The sequence below is a fragment of the Anticarsia gemmatalis genome, chromosome 6 (assembly GCF_050436995.1).
Source record: "Anticarsia gemmatalis isolate Benzon Research Colony breed Stoneville strain chromosome 6, ilAntGemm2 primary, whole genome shotgun sequence".
Lineage (NCBI taxonomy): Eukaryota > Metazoa > Arthropoda > Insecta > Lepidoptera > Erebidae > Anticarsia > Anticarsia gemmatalis.
Window position 1 is genome coordinate 9,326,745 of NC_134750.1, and position 17,589 is coordinate 9,344,333.

General features: G+C 36.5%; 2 protein-coding genes across 2 annotated transcripts in view; one reads left to right on the forward strand and one right to left on the reverse strand.

Moving 5' to 3' along the window:
- The first annotated feature begins 1,021 nt into the window (after nt 1-1,021).
- On the forward strand, nt 1,022-2,790 carry snRNP-U1-C (small ribonucleoprotein particle U1 subunit C). Its single transcript, XM_076115684.1, has one exon. It carries the CDS (start codon nt 1,113-1,115, stop codon nt 1,602-1,604), a length of 492 nt encoding a protein of 163 aa, XP_075971799.1. The 5' UTR covers nt 1,022-1,112; the 3' UTR covers nt 1,605-2,790.
- A 1,267-nt stretch (nt 2,791-4,057) lies between these two features.
- The window catches only part of gukh (NHS actin remodeling regulator GUK-holder), a 68,023-nt gene continuing 54,491 nt past the window's right edge, over nt 4,058-17,589 (reverse strand). The window contains exons 2-7 of the mRNA XM_076115685.1: nt 14,911-15,001; nt 14,297-14,474; nt 13,379-13,581; nt 11,992-12,195; nt 8,959-11,513; nt 4,058-5,977 (exon numbers count right to left, since the gene is read on the reverse strand). Of these exons, the coding sequence (XP_075971800.1) occupies nt 4,443-5,977; nt 8,959-11,513; nt 11,992-12,195; nt 13,379-13,581; nt 14,297-14,474; nt 14,911-15,001 (4,766 nt within the window). The 3' untranslated portion in view covers nt 4,058-4,442. The remainder of the gene's footprint in view (nt 5,978-8,958; nt 11,514-11,991; nt 12,196-13,378; nt 13,582-14,296; nt 14,475-14,910; nt 15,002-17,589) is intronic.

Below are 17,589 nucleotides of genomic sequence, written 5' to 3' on the forward strand. Positions count from 1 at the left end.
TATGTGCCGACTGACTAAGAAGGAATTTATTTCTTTCAATAATTTATCTGTGGAAAATAACAATGGGCCATAGACAGAATGCTGCCATTGCCCTTAATTTTTCGAAAGAATTTACCATTACATCTCATACCAGTAACTCCTCAAAATCCCCATTTTGTCTGGAAATATCTGTGAATACAATATTGGAGCGGCCAAACCAAGAGTGAGATTAATAGATACGCAAAATGAAATATAATTTATTTATTTTTACTAAAATGATATTTTCAGTGCTGTCAACATCGAAAGCTTGTGGCCAGTGTTGCCAACTCTACGTCTTTTTACGTAGATCTACGTATTTTGAGCCTTCCACGCAAACCTACGAACTTTAGTCCCAGAATCTACGTATTTTCTATCAAAATTATTCAATTGCAAAATAACATATCCCGTTATTAGACTGAATGGGCATTATTTTTGTTACTTTCGTAAAAAAAAGTTAATAAACGTTCCGTTTTATACTAGCGCATACTCGCCTCGCCTCGCCACTCAACTTATTATTACGCCATTCATTTTAAAAACAGTGTCAGTCATCAGTCAATTCAAAAGAACTGAGACTCATGTAACTGTGTAAAACGAAACGTCTTGGCGTCTTCTGTCGTCTGAAAATGATAATAAAAATTGAATAATTTAAATAAATCGATGACCCTGAAAGTAGCGAACTTTTTTAAATTATCTGTAAGTGGTGGTTTCACATGTAGAATGTAGATATTGTAAAAACTAACCGGCTACTGGAATATTTATTTATTTATTATTATTTTTGTTCACGGAGATATCTCTCTAACCAGTTTTATCTATCTGCTGTCTGTCTGCAACTTTTAGGGTCTTATGAATTGTCGTTTTATTCACTTTTACCTACCCTACTGTCTTAATTTCAATTAAAAAAAAAAGTACGTAGATCTACGTATTTCTCATATGGAAATTTTACTATTTCTACGTAATTTTCTAATCTGGCCTACGCCTTTTTCAAAATCCAAGTTGGCAACACTGCTTGTGGCATTCACCATTTGACATAAATTTGACATAATTATCGAGTTTGCAGCTTGTTTCGTGTGTGGAGTTTTATAACTAATTACAAAATGCCTAAGTATTACTGTGATTATTGTGATACATACCTAACTCACGACTCACCGAGTGTAAGAAAAACACATTGTACGGGTAGAAAGCACAAAGACAATGTAAAATTTTACTATCAGAAATGGATGGAAGAACAAGCACAACATCTTATTGATGCTACAACAGCGGCTTTCAAGGCTGGTAAAATAGCACAGAATCCATTCAATAAGGGAGCAGCGATTCCTCCTCCCTGGGATCCGTCTGTTATGGGTCCGGGTGGTCCCAGACCGCCAGTTCCAGCGCCTGGTGGTCCCCCTGGCATGTTGCCGCCACCAACTATGGGTCCAGGAGGTCCTATGGCTCCACCTATGATGATGGGACCGCACGGGCCTATGCCTCCTATGATGGGAATGCGACCGCCAATGATGGGTCCAATCATGGGACCTATGGGCCCTATGGGACCCATGGGACAAATGCGACCTCCGCTCATGAATGGGCCGCCTATGAACAAATAGTATCAGTTTGAAAGTGAATTAGAGTGGGACATAGACCAATGATAAACATATTTGCCACAAAACATGAAACATCAGGTGTATTTTGAGGTTATAGTGTTGTTTATAACGGACTACCAATCATTGAATGTTAATTAATATTGTAGTGATGTGATTCTATATCAGATTCATAAGAAATTATAACAAACTACTATTTGTATTTGTAGCAATAGTAATAAGTATAATTCTATGTGTATAGTTTGTATACTGGTACACTGAAACTCAATGGTGCATAGTAAACTAATTTACTTTACACCTACATGAAATCTTATTGAGTAAATATCACTGTGCATTGGAATAAAACTTCATAAACAGATCTATTATTAATGACCTATATAGTTTTTTGCACTATTGAGGTCATACTGATGTATGAATTGGTAATTAATAGTTATCATTAAGACTAAATTATAAATATTACAATGGTCTTGACTCATGTTTTGTAATGACTAAACCAGTAGTGTTTTTCACAATGTATCAAATTTTGTAATAGATCCATTGTACTGTAATTTTGTTATTTAAAAAATTAGGATGTCATAGACATTATAGTAGAATACATTATTTGTGCTAGTAAACTTCATATTGAATAACCATCACACTGGTTTTTGTAAAATAACTGCCATAGTGCAACAATATAGTAAAGAGCCTTGTATGCATGGTTCATGTCAGAGATATATCAAATTTAGAGTTTAGAAAATCAATCAATCAATAATATTTTGGAAACACACAATTACTCATTATCTATACTAATATTATAAAGCTGAAGAGTTTGTTTGTTTGTTTGTTTGAAGGCGCTAATCCCAGGAACTACTGGTCCGATTTAATAAATTCTTTCAGTGTTAGATAGCCCATTTATCGAGGAAGGCTATATATTATCACACTACGACCAATAGAAGCAGAGCACAAGTAAGAAATGTTACAAAAACGGGGGTAAATTTCACTCATTCTCTCTTTTGTGACGCAAGCGAAGTTGCGCGGGTCAGCTAGTAATCTAGATAAATAATGCTTGCCAAGGCTCTCTACTAAGTTGTTGTACTACAGATGTTTTTGATTTGACTACACCTGCATACACCGACTTTGATGTTTTGAATCTTGTGGCATTTTTAGATATAAGTTTGTATTTTGTAAAATAAATTACAATAATTTTAAAGTCTATCATTTTCTTATTGAGTCAGCCTGTGATTCCATGTTCCTAATATTCGCCTGTGTAATGCCAGAAGAAAGATAAACTTACCATGGTGGTTGGAAGTCGTTAAAAGTCATTAATTTGATACAGTAATAGGGCTATGTTTTCAATGCATTTTGATAAGCTATGCTACCTCTTGAGTGATATTCGATATCACATCCAAACATAACTGTTGAATTATAGAAAATAAATTAAATGCAACAGATCAATTGCTGTAAAATTTATTAAAATGCATCAATATTAGTTTTGACTCATGTCGTCATTGTGTGACGGTGTGCTTGAGGTGTTGCGATGAAATGACGGAATATGTGTTATTTCACGATCCTCAAACAATAAGAGCACGAGATCAGCAAGCAGTAATAATATTATAAACAGTGGAAATACACCATTCAGTACAGACGCAGTGTTCACTGTGGGCCCTAAATGCCCAAACTTTTCTTCTTGGAGGGCGCTAAATACTTCCACTGATAAAGCGATGTGAAGTGAGATGCAGGATATTAGAGCAAACATTTGGAGAAACTTCGAAGCATAGCATCGTCGACAATCTCCTATGATAAATGTACCAAGGAATATGTACGTGGTGAAGATTGCCACAGGCGCCGTGATGGCATGCGAAATACCATACGTCATCGTAGTCCTCTCATTGATAAGGTCACCAGTTGTGACAACTAAAGTTAAAAATCTGAGCCTGCAAGTGCAGCGTCCGGCGCTCATCGAGGTGTCCGCACTGGTATGTGAATTACACTTCATCGGTATTTACTTATAGATCAGTATTGGTTTGCTATGAACATGACAATCTTAATTTATTTATAAAAAATACTTCTGGGCGCAAATTGCAAGCGTGTATCAAAAAGTATAATCAATATCAATAGCAAAATGGCAATGGCTGTGACAATGTCAACTCTGTTACAGAAGCATAGTTTAATGATGCAAAAAGAATTTTATCAAGTTTCAAGCCAGAGATTCTGGTTAACTATATACACTTATAGACGGACGGGAATCGAACCAACAAGACTTATGTTTGTGCCTTCAGGAAACTGCAATCTATCTATCCTTTAGGTGGCCTTCGCAAACCTTCCACGCTAGTTATTTATGATAGTTCTTTCAAAATACGCTAGATGGCGCTGAACAGTTCTTGTTCAGCTTATTTTCTTGATAGCAAACCCTACTTAATGGCATGCTTAAGTTTCAGTTTAGCAACTTAAACTAAGTTAATAATACACAACACTTTAATCAACACATTTTATTTAAAATTGTATTCCGAATAACTTAAAAACTTTGAAAAAGTTCAAAACACTACTAACATAGTACCTAATATGTACTCAATAAATACTTACATGCTACGTTTTATAACCAGCTGTTGTAGAATAGGAAATATCATTTACATAGAACAAAAATTGGCCCCATAGAGCGATTAAAATAAAAAAAATGATTACTTTGAGCTCGTATTACGAAGTAGTGAAACACTGGTTTTGAAAATAAAAAGTGCCTGCAAAAATGGCACCGTAAGCAAGAAAAGACTAGATTAAAGCTTCTATGAATTTCATTGCCCTATTTACAACTTTGAGATTGGAATTTCTAAAGCACCGCTTTGATATCTGATTTCAATATCAGCTATATCATAATGCAGTTTCAAGCGTAGTGGGAGAAACTTTGCCTCGTTCTGGAGACGATTTGCTGCGAGTATTAATTGGCGGACCAGCCGTAGTAGGACTCTTAAAAGACGTTAGCTTGGGAGGTGATGCTTCAGGGCAAGTGTTAAAGAATTCAGCTCGCTTTGCCTGCATTATTTCTGTTCTCGATAAGCCTTGTGACTTAATGAAGTCGGGATTAAGAGGAAAAACTCCTTGATCAACTGATTGAGGGAAATTCCTTTCGATTTCTAAGGTATTTTCATTTAGCGGAATTAGATTTCGGCGAGCACCAAAATGTTGATTTGTGACTATAGGTATTGTCTTAGACGGCGGATTTTCAGGCGAAGCTTCGTGTTTTTCTCCAGAACTATTGGAATTTTCGTCTTCATTGTAAGCTTCAGGTATGGGTGTAGATAAAACATCGGATCTAGGACTAGCAAATCGCCACTGAGACTTCGGTGATAGTAATATTTTAGGAGTGTTTTTATGTTCTTTTATCAGCGCCCCTGTTCTTCCAGGTGATGAAGGCTGGGCATTTGGTTTCATCATTTTTCTGTGAGTATATGTTTTAGGAGAACCACTTAAATCGAGAATATTTATTTGTGATCTATTTGTAACGTGTGCAGGCAGTGTTTGTGTTTTCTCTTTCGATAGTTTCAACTGTTCGACGGCTGATAATTTTGTTGCTTTATTCTGCGGACTTAATGTATTTAGTTTGACACTGTGCTGTAATAATAGTTTTTTGAAATCTAACCTAGAAGTTTGTGACACCGGACCATACCGATCTGCGCAAGTAGTTTCTGGCTTTTGTACTCCATACATCGAAGTGGGAGGAGGAGGAAGCATAGGTGGTTTGTCGGCGGGAGACCAGCTCATTCTATTCCTCGGATCACCTAAATAACCAGTCTCAGGGTACCGCTGAGTTCCTTTGATGTACAGGGATGTTTCTGAACTAACAGGAGATAAACTAATCGTGGATAGTGCTGGCGATTCCGATCTTTCAGCGTCCTTAATGTTTAATTTCTTCTTACTTTTATGTATAACAGCGTACAGTTCTTCGTTCGTCATACTCGATTTGACCGGAGACAGCAGCTTGGAACTGAGGTCAACGACATTTTCTTTATTGGATGGGGTTGAAGATTTAAAGGATCCTGATGCGCGAGGATCTATAGGAGAGATTTTGATTGATTCTTCATTCATATTTGTAGACCCTAATCTTTGGTCATGTGGCGGAAGGCCACCGATAATAGTTTTTGTTGGATAGTTGAATGTAGTTCTTTGCGGTGCGTTTGGATCGATATTGCTTCTTTTGGGAAGCGTCCAGAATTTGGGTTGTTCCTTTTGAGCAGTGTTCGTTGAGTTTTCGTAGTTGACAATACCATGTCTACCACGTAGATGAGCGGTGTGATACCGGTGTAAGGTGGGATTGATCGCGTTCAAGTCTACCGATGGTCCCTTGTCTTGGACTAGGCTCGGTGGTATGTTCAAATACGGTTTGTCAGCACTGGAATGTCGATAGTCTGAAAATATAAAATACACATTATCAATCTAACTTTTGAACTTTTTTGCTACAGTTTACAGCCTTAAATGTGGGATGCGTAATTTCTACATTGCGTCAGTCTACGATACAGTATAAATATCCCCATGAGCTAAATTTATTATCTGCCATTACATAGCTGAAAATATTATAACATTAAATTTATAAACATACTTATATTGCCGTCCTATATAAAGATCACCTACTTAAAGATTTGAAGGACGGAAGGGATAATAAATTATATTAGTTTGACATGTTACAAAATAAGAGGTTTAAATCGGGATTTAAAATGTGAGATCACGGATGTTTCAGAATTGAACAATACAATAACATACATGCTTATTCATAAATAGGAAATACATTATCTAATACATACAGTAAAACTAAAATAAATCAACATCCTAACTACAAATTATAAATAAGTACATAAATGTAAAATTTTCCAAACCCAAAGCAAAACTAAGGCTAAAACAACACTAAGTGACGGGAAAGGTACAACTAAAATGTTGGCAACTCGGATATAACAATAAACAATACAATAAATAAAATTATAAGTAGTAATGCGATGTTTACAAAAATATATTTTAAATCTATTACATTACGTACGTATAGTGCATGGTATTTTATTCTTAAAATTAACATTATCACCATTTAGATCAAGTTTATTTTAGTATATTATAACATTTTTGTTTAGTTTTTGGCTCTAAGTGCTTTTCTTTAGTTTTGTTAGTAATTTTGAGTCCCCATGCATCATGCCAAATAAGCAACACAAAACTTTACCTTTGAAGAAGTTGTCGTTTAAGACGGAACATTGGAAGCATTCTCCTTCACTGTGCAAAGCGATGTAAGATGAGTGCAATAAGTACTTTACACCTATGTTTCAATCTTACGACATTTAAAACATATTGGTGTAGATTCTGTTGTAGCTCTTTCTAAACTAATTTTTAATGTAACTCTTTCTAATGAAGCTGATTTAAAAATTACAAATTTTCTAATTTCCATTTCAATTTAATTCATTTGTTAGATACAAGATCATGAGATCACATGTCTATAAAGCAAGCGAACAGTTATATCACAAAAATAACGTATTTCGATTCGTTAGAAAGAATTTGATCAAAATTATTTTAGTTTGTAACATCAGAATCAGGGTCATCGTTACATTATTTGATTCGTTGACGTGTTATCCACAAATTAGTCATGTTATATTCGTGAAGGTCTTTAGTATTCCAATGGTTATTCGCCCATAGGTGTGATTTTATTTCAGTGGATTTTATTTACATTAACATTTATACTTCTTTTGAAGATGCAAGTTCTGTTTATTATGAACTTTAGAGGAAGTAATAAAATAAATAAAAATCAGATGAGTTTGGTACCTATGTTCGTAGATCAGTTTAAACATATTTTATCGGAAATCTTGGTGTAAACTCTCTGATTTTTATTTTAACGTTTAGTCTGTTTGATAAGTGCGTTATTTTAATGCTAGTAACACAGAAAATATAAACAGAACTTGTTAAAGTTTCATAGCCCAGTGCTATAATGATTAAAGTGAGGGTGATAGCTGAAGGTGTGACATAAAATGAAATAAGTGCGTTAATTCACAATAATTCTATAATAATATTATTTACAATAACACAAAGACACAGAATAACACACCATGCACTTACATACGAAGAATATGAACCACTCGTAAGCTGTGCACTCTGCGGTGAAAAAAGCCACCATGCATTTAACACTTAAACTAAAACATTGCATCATTAATATAAAATACTGATACATCAATGTAGATACAGAATTTAAAATTCAATTGCAATAATACATTCGCCTAAACTAAATAAAAACTATCACAGAATCGACAAATTTATTTCAAGGAAGACGGATTTTTGTACTAATATTGTACAAAGGACGGATTAGTTTCTAATATAATTTTAATTAATTTATTAATCTAATAATAATAATAAAACGTCTATAATATGCTATAGAGAACACATCTAATTCATTAAGTAATACTTAGAGAGTTAAGCGTAATAACATTAAGTCGGTAACAGGAAGTAATGTGGTATAAGAGTAGAGAGACGTAAATACGTGGAGAAAGAATTAAAGTCATTAAACAGAGCTTATATACGCTATTAAGAGTTTACCAGATTTCAGTGCCATAGTCGGATTCAGAAATAGATAGTATTCTAGCGCGATGCTTAGAACCATCGATAGGTAGAGTAACTTTACTAGGACTTAAGGGGCAAGCGGGAGGCGAGTTTAGAATACAAACTTCGTCAGGATCTGAATCTAAAATAGCGGTTAAAATGTCTAAAGAAGTGTCCCGGTTATCCGGGATTATTGTAACAGTATGCCTCTTGGGCATTGGAGTAGCAAAAGGACTTAATGTTAAAGCGGACAATTTCGTTTCAAACTTATCATCCATAAACGAACTGTTATTGTTGATACATTCACACTTTTCCAATTCGTCTATAGCACTTCTATGACTCAATTTAGGGGACACTGTTGGCGGGTAGTTAATCTGATCGCGTAATAAATCGGCAGCTATTTCAGCCTGAATCATCTCTAACGAGTCTACTTTTTTGGCGTTAGTGCCAAAACTTTCGAGTTTCAGTAGTTTTTTGATGGGCATCAACGGGGAGTTCGCTAACTTATAACTATCGCTACGTTTAACTTTGTTTATATTTGACTTGTCGGAGAGTTCGTCGTTAACGTTATTAGGACTTAATATTTCTCCGTTACTGCTAGTATTATTTCTATTAGTAAACATTCTTAATACTTCGGCTACTTTATTACCCGACTTAGTAAACTCTTGTTTATCAAATTTATTTTGCAACATTATAGGCGTTTGGAAGTTTGGAACGAACGGAGTTACTTGCTCATTTAATTGATTAGATAGGTCAACGTCTACATTTTGCAATTTTGATTCGAAAAGTTTTCTCGTGATAGACTTTGAGGAAATGATCTTACCTGCTGAATCGTCTTTCGTCGGAGATAAGCTGACACCCTCCGCATCGTGAATATTTACATAAGCCCCTGTCCTAGTGATCACTTCTACTACTCGCGGAATGTCTTGTGGGTTTTTGTTTATTTTCGTGTGTTGTTGATTGCTAGATACAGGTGTTTCGGTGATTGGTGTAGCAGTTATTATTGTACTAGGCTTAGGTGTCGGTAAAGTTACGAATTCCGTTGTCATCGGTCCGTCGGGTTCGGTCGGTGCTTTGATGATCATTTTTCCAAGCTGCGGCGACGTCGGCTTGCTCGAAGGTGGCGGTGGTTCGTAAGGGAAGTCGGTTTCGTCAGTAACCTTTACGACATCAGCAGTCTCACGTTGAATAATGGTTGTCGTGGGCTTGATTTCCTGGACAAATGGTCCCGGCTCAAACGTAGTGTGAGCTCCTTTTCTTCGTTTTAACGTATCAGATGAATAAATAACTTGGCCTTGTGAGTCCAAAGTTACTTTAGCTCCTTTTCTTTGTATTTCATCTAAAGCTGGCGACGGTTTTTCATCCATACTATGTTCTAAATAGTCTTTACTTCCAGTTAGGCAATTTGGCAATTCATTCAACGAAACGTATTCCGTTTCAGGTAGCTTTCCTGAAAGCACTGTCTGTAGATTTTTCTTTACCATATCGCTATTTCCATACAGGCCTCTATTGAGGCTCATTTTCTGATTATTATTTTTAACATCAGCTATTGTCACATAGTCACCAGTGTCGTAAAGATCTTCTACGATTTCAGGTTCTTTTGACACAGGGGACTTCTTATTAGATAGTTTGTGTGGAAGCACGCCTTTTAGTTTGCACATTAAACTATTGAACGGTTGTAAAGAAGATTTAATTTGGCTTGGGGGTTTATTATTGGATTTCGTTAAATCAGTCGATGTTTTAACTTCTTTAGGCCTTTCTTCGATCGGTAATTCTAACTTAGGTCTATTTGCCATTTTTGATACCTCTGTATCGGCTTTTATAACAGTTTCAGACTCTTTGTTACTAGTTTCACTCTCATCGTCAGAATTCGAAGGTGTTATCACGCACATTGAAGGAATCCTAGAACTGTTAATTATTGTTTTGTATCTTATCCTCTCTATCCTTTCTGTACCTTCAAGGTCCGAAGATTCAGAATAGTCTTGTTCAGATAAGCTGTTTTTCCCATGAGCACTGGAAACAGAATCCTCAATGGGAGAACTAGATGTATTATGACCTGAGTCTGGTGAACTCGTTCCTGTACTTTTCTTTGCACTTTCAAATTCTGTTTCAGTGTGTACTTCGGCTACTGCTGTTATTTCATTGTGGTTACCAACATTTCTAGTTATCGTGATAGTTGCGGGAGGCGTTTCACTTATTTCAGGTGACGAATGATTATAACCTGCGAGAGATGATCTAATAGGGTTATATCTAAGACTGAAGGGTGTTTTCGTGAAAGAATTATTACTTCTGTCTGAACTGGCATTAGCGCTATGAGCACTACCTCTACTCCTATTCATTTTCGTTAGAGAACTCTTTCTTTCTGGCACAGTTGGGCCGATTACTAGTGATCTGTCACTTCCAGCGGCCATTAGTGTCGTACAGACTGTACCAGCAGAACTAGTTGTAGTGCTAGTTGAACCTTTACCGAACAACTCATACTCATTCTCCGCGGTCATATTCTGACTGTTCGATGAGTTTGACAGAGCGTTACTCGTGTGCAATGGAGTGCTAGGAGTAGTCTCTTCCTCCTTCAATGTCTTTAGACCTGAGTCCATATGGAATGATGTGTAATAACCTTCAGTGTCACATGAAAATTCAGAACTAGTCTCCAAATCTTCGTGTAAATCATGAATAATGTCCGGCGTGAGAGTACCTTCGCTCGTCACGCTACCTGAACCAGACGTGTTAAGGAATCTTCGCCTACTTATGATAGAGCTAGGTGGACCGTGATGTACATTCAAAGAATTATTAGACGTAGCTGCCGAAGTTGTACTCTTAGGAGGAACTGTAGTTGTAGTTATTTCAGAGCCTATACTTGTGCGACCGGATTCGGAACTTGCAGACCAATTTCCACTTGAAGAATGCGGTTCGTCTTTGCCAGTTCCAGACCGTCTCAGTCTTCTTTGGACAGATGTTCCACGTAATTTTACACCGATGTTAATAGTAGCAATATTTGGTTGAACAGTGCTAGGAACTCCGATACTTTTCTCCGAGGAGGAATATGAGGCACATCTTTGATGTGTTCTCCTATCCTCTTCCCCTGTCCGTTTCTTTCTCATAGTGACAGTCTCTTGTATCGAATCTCCCTGTCTAGTCGGTGATTTAGAATCTTTGACTTTCTCAGTTTTGGAACTATCTCTAAAACTATCTCTACTGGCGCTAGGAGATCTCCCGATCATTCGTAATCTGTTTTTGCCCCATTGCTTCAAAGAGTTGAAATGTCCCTTCTTAGTCACCGGATCGATAGGACTTTTCTTAAGTAAATCGCTAGACTTCGACCTGATGACTGTAGTGCTATCTTCGATTTCTTCAGAAGCCACAGCGTTTGATGTATCGCTACGATAGAACAAACCAAGCAAAGCATTAGTCACACGCTAAATGCATACCTATGGTTGAAAGGTCTTTAAAGAACGCCGCTTCGTCTCGTAACAGCGGAACTCTTCAAAGATGCAATTAATCATGAAGCTAATGAACAAATGGCACTATTAGTGATCAAGTGCACAAATGATTGGGTGTCCTTGTTTTCGAGTTATAAAAACGATGGCCAAACAATGACATCCAATGTTAAAACATAATGTATTCACAGAAGCACGAGATAGTATTATCAACGAGTTGTTAAAAATGTGTGCTCAAGATTTTATTTTATCTTCAAAGCTGTCCACACGTACTGTGCTGAACGGTTATGTCGTTAATCGAGACGAGAGATTACATTATCTACGAACAAAATATTGAATTAAAACATAGAACAAGAAAGTGTTGTCGTGATAGATAATGTAACCTGTGTGAGTGTATTCAGTGCAAACTAGAAGCTTACCCAGCTATAGCCTCTCTAAGCTCTTTTTGATCAGTGCCCGAAATGGTGTTTCGTCTTTTACCCCGAGGTTTTCTTGTTCGCGTGCGTCGCTTCACAGTGTCCGTTTCACCGGTGCTGCTCTCTATATGGAGAGATTTCCGTGAAGTACACATTCTGTCGAAGAATTTCCCTGACGTGTCGATAGCTACGACTTCTGGAGGAAATCTGTGTAACGAAAAGTAACAGTTTTTAATGTGATAATTACATGTTTCGACTGCAATCCTCATTAACTGAGGGGAAAATTATACAGATTGTCTTCGTCCTACTTTCAGACCAATTACGGACGTAACATACATAATGCTTTATAGATAATAATTAACACTGTTCGCGAACGAGGTGAATGCGATAGTGCAGTCAAAACAATTACATCGGTGCAATATTATAAAATTCACATCAGTCATAAGTATGGTTTATCTAAAACGAATTAATTTAATAATTATAATCACTGTATAACCAGGTAGTCAAATGCAAGTATTTAGACATCATATTGAAGATAAACATAAATATTGTTGTAAAAGTCATGATCTTCCTCCATTACGGCTTTGCATAAAATTTTACGTTAAGTCTTTATGAACTGCATTTAATAGCGAGGAACAATAAAAATGGATTAACGAGGTACTTATTTGGACGGTGAACCGCGAAATTGACCTATAAGATACTTCATAATCATTATTTTTTGTAATAACTTCAGGCTGTGGTTCGTTGCGAGTGAAAGTAATTGTCTTGACGAATGTTCATTACTCAGAAGAGCAATAACTTTACTTGAAAAGTGATAGTACGTGCATTCAATATCAGATTAGTATCAAGTTAAGTTTTCTTTTTTATGTCTGTTCTTTTATTCAATACTTTTTAATGAACTATGTTCTCGAGCGCATCCTGCGAAGATTAAAGTGCTTTTTTTATTTAATTCAAGCTAGAGAAATACTTTATCTACAGTAGAGACGTAGAGAAACAAATTGTTTAAATTTTCAAACAACAATTTCATTTACTTTCAACAAAACTTTAACACAATTGATTGATAAAATTGCTTTCAATGAAGTGTGAATAGGGTTACGAACTTTTGATGTTATCGTGTTGCCTCTGAATTTGGCTTTTAAAAATAACTTCGTTTAAACGCGCTACGAGCACTAATCAATTGCTATAGTGACTCGCTGCCGAAGTCAGAAAATTGTTCGTGATCGCGCCTCAAGTTCCCGTTGGTGATCGTCCCTTACAAAGTTCATAACAGCGATAGAATATGATAAATGATAGAATAAATGCTATTAGAACGCCCCTAATACAGTTTGTTGATCCACCCCTCGACAATTGTTTATTCATTAGTAAGTTAATAAAACGTTTTCATTCTTACTTGGAAGCGATGATTCTAAGCTGTTCATCGGGGCTGGGCAGCCTATGATCAATGGGCTCGTCGTCTCCCGACCCGCATTCTGACAGCTCGTCCGGCGTCAAAGTGACGCTGCTGGCTATCCGCATAGACGCGTCAGGTAAAGCCGTGACGTCACCAACTGCTTCTTTTGACGTCCATTTCCGAAGCTGTTCCACGACTGACGGCTGAAAATTAAATTTAATATACAAAATTTTTGTAGTAACTTTTCAATCTCAGGCTGCATTTCCACTACATATTTATAAGGTAAACGGACGGCACGTGCATATCTGACGGAAAACTTGTCTTAGTATGAAAGGCATGTGTGTAGGAACTTAGTCCGCATTTTATAAAAGTATGTTAAGGTTGACTTTAAGTGCAACCCGGATAGTTAATTAACATATACAAATAGAGACTGGTAATTGCCTACTTTAAAAGTCCACTCGGTTCGCGTGTAACTTTAAAACCTCGTTGGTTGTCAGAAATGATGAAGCTGGTATAATTCAAAAGCCTTTCATTACTGAGAACACAATTGGGTCACAGCTCTTAATGCACTCCCAGGAAACTAAAAAGCAACTGTCGCTATGAGTACGCCTAAGGACTCTTTCACAGGATTTTAATGCTTTTCTAAAAGCTACTTCAGTACTTCAAACTAATAGAGTAATAAGCACAGTTGAGTTATTATTTAGAGGAATGCAACTCGTTACTGTCTCGTATCGTATGCTGCTGAGAAAACTTTATTTACACAGTCGACGTCGGTTAATCATTATAATTCCTTTTATTACTACATTTCAGAGGCTGTCAACAGGGCTACTCACAGCGGTAAACATTAACTTGTCGGCCATTTTATTTGCATAAATTTCTCCATTTCTCTTTAATGAATAATGAAAGCAATTTACTTACAATGCGGGTTTCAATTTCCACATCCACTTTCTGGTAGATACGTCTTCGTTTCGTACTAAGGACCGGAGTGCATAGTAAGTAGGGGGAGTGTTGGGAATCTTTGCGTAATTGGTCGAGGATCGATGTGGAGAGACGGTCTGTCGTCGCCTTTTCGTACAGCTTGCGTAAACTTGATGGTCTGCAAGTACATGTCTAGTTGTAATCATTTCACCTACGGGTAAAGTCCGTTAGTCCGTCGGTTAAGTAAGATATGTGATAATTGTTTACAAATGTACGCGAAATTTCGTAAATACATTACGATTTTTCCTTGAATTTTCATGTCAGTTTTGGCATTATGATTCTAATTTTCGCTTCCTCGTGTTATTATTACCGGTACAAGCGAAGCTTAAATATCAAACAATTCCAAAAAGTTAGAGTAAACATGTCTTAGATACAGTGAATCAATTTCATTCGAACCAACTCGAACAAAACAAATGTTACGTAAACTTGTAAACATAACAGAGTTCGGCATGTTTTAATAATACCCAAATATGAAATAACTCATGAGTTATAGAGATTTCATCGGCATATTAATGTTCGTTAGTATATAATTAAATTAGAAAGTTTTCGTTTACCTCGTGTCGGGTGTGAACAGGCCCTTTTTGAGAGGTTGACTCGCCGTGTATTGGACTTTGCGAGCCGCAAAGTCGGACAGGCTTCCCTCAGCTGTAACAAAAACATAACAAATAAGATTTTTCATCACTAAAGTGGTACTGGCTCATTTAAAAATTATAAGTGTGTATAGGAAAAGCAAGTGCACAGGTAATAAATATTTATGAGATTCTGAGCACGTGGCATTCTATTTTCTGTGTCTGCTGGCGTGAGAAAATTGCATGATCGTTTTGTTTTTAATTTTGGAATGAGACCGGTGATTAGGTACTACGATGTGGGTTATCGATCTACCTCTTATCTAATCAATTCAATTAGCTCAATATATCAAACTAGTTTATTGATTTATTAGTAAACAATTATTATTAGCCCCGCTGACATCAATGTTATGACAGTTAATTCTAACCTACTTTGAACTCAGATTTGTGATAATATAAATATGTAATTAAGTCCAAGATGGTTTACTTTCTAAATACAGCTTGAATAAAAGTAAACCATTGCGATAATACAAGTATTTTATAGTAATGCTTATAAAATATTTTGAAGTATCGAGTCTTTTACACGTTCCTATCTTCTTACTAAGAAAAAACAAACTAAAACCTGGACAGAATGAATAACGTTTACAACATGCCACACAACTATGTAAGAAATCATTAAACGATGGTGTTCCAACAAACAGATAAATCGGCGCCTCAAGTTGGAACATTACATGAAGGAGACAAATAATCCACCATTATTCAAGCGTCCGCCCCCCAGGTTATCGGGATTAATGTTACTGCCTCACCGGTCCTCGCGATAGTTCATTTCACCTTTTCTTGATTACCCCACACCTAACAACATTCGTGCCTTATCGGACCATTAGAATAAATGCCGGAATCTTCGCAATACGTCTTTGGCGTTGGTATTCGACTTAGTAGTTACAAATACATTAAGAAGCCAAATACATCACTGCCACATACGATAGTTTTGTTGCATCGTTTGCATCTGATTAGATTGTACTGCTCTTGTTTTGATAAGAAGTATGCGGGTTATCTGAACTTTGATGTGGTCTATAATTATGAAGCTTTATTACAGAAGAAGGAAGCGATTCAAGAGCGGATACAGACGGAGGCAAGTAAGTTATTGGCATAGGATCGTGTTCGAAGATCGTGATGTGATCGTGCCTATTTCAGTTTCTAATTATCGATAGGAGAAAATACACGATACTATTTACCGACATTAGGTTGTATTGTCGGATCACAAAGCGGCACTGTGCGATACAATGGGAGCAAATGAAGTAATCAATAAAGAGAACGCAATCGAAGGAAAGGCGCGTGATTCACATTTGTAGTAGTGTACGGTCCCTTCGGTGTATACTGTGTGAATATTTTAATATTAAATATCTTATACAAACGTCCTCCAGACACAAATCACTTGATTTAAAGCTTATTATGGTGAATGCAATAAAGAAAAGTAGGGAATATTCTTATAGAGATCAAAGCTTCTTTGAATGCCAATGTAGCATTAAGAATAACAGATAGTTGCGAGTCTACGTGTTGCATATTCTATTCAGCAATGCAATTAAACTTTACTACTGATGTGACTAAGATTCCAGACGTACAAACTTGCCGGCTAGAAATGTGAACTTTGACACAGAGCGCCTGAGCACACAGTAAATCTTACCTGTAAACAACAACTTTAGATAAAGTTAAAAGAGAAATATATTTACATAATTAATTGCCGTTTCGACAGAATAACTGTTCAGCATTTCGTCGGTAATTAAAAAGACTTCATCCACCTTGCAATCAATTCCATTTTTGATGTCTATTTGTTTTTAATCATGCCTTCAATCTTTCTGCTTTTAATTGAAAATATGCTGGTGGTTGTCAAAATATTTGAGAAACGCGTTTGTGCTATTATGGAAATGAGCTCGTATTTTAAGTACGTGGAAATACCAACCAAGGTATTTACGTGGACGGTCAACCCTGGGCTATGTTGTACATTCCGTAGGGCTCCCAGCGGAGAATAAATTTCCAGCTGCGGTGGATCCCTGGACACAAGATCGCGTTTGCATTTGCCTTGATATAAAACTTGGTAATGTATGCGACCAACAGAATTGAAGAATGAACTTTTACCTTATTTTGTACGAACATTCAGTGCAACCAACGTAAAAACATTTGCACAAAAAGTAATGCATAATTTATTATCGTGAGTTGTATTGTTGCCTCTACAATAATTCATTATACAATAACTTTTTGGTTTTATTTGAAGTCTGAACCCAATAAAGAAGTGAAAGTCGCGGTCTTATTGCAAATTCAATACCCTTGTGAACAGCAGTGTGTGAGGGAAATGGCCTCAGGAAACTAGTTCCATATAAAATAGATAGTGAGATTGAATAGTATTGGATCGCAATAAGTACTGCAAAAGTGGGGCCCATTGTGAGCCGGCCTTGGCTCCCTGCGGACAGGCGCGCGCGCAGGGACCGACGTGGGTGGCGGGGGTACCTGTGCCGCACCATATATATTTATGATAGTCGACAAAAGAAATGTAATTTTATACCTATAAAATGATAGTTTATATTTTTTATGAATTTATATCGTATCTCAACGTCAGTAAACGAATGCTCGATCGTAATCTTTGATTTTTATTGAATGCGCATCTTTAAT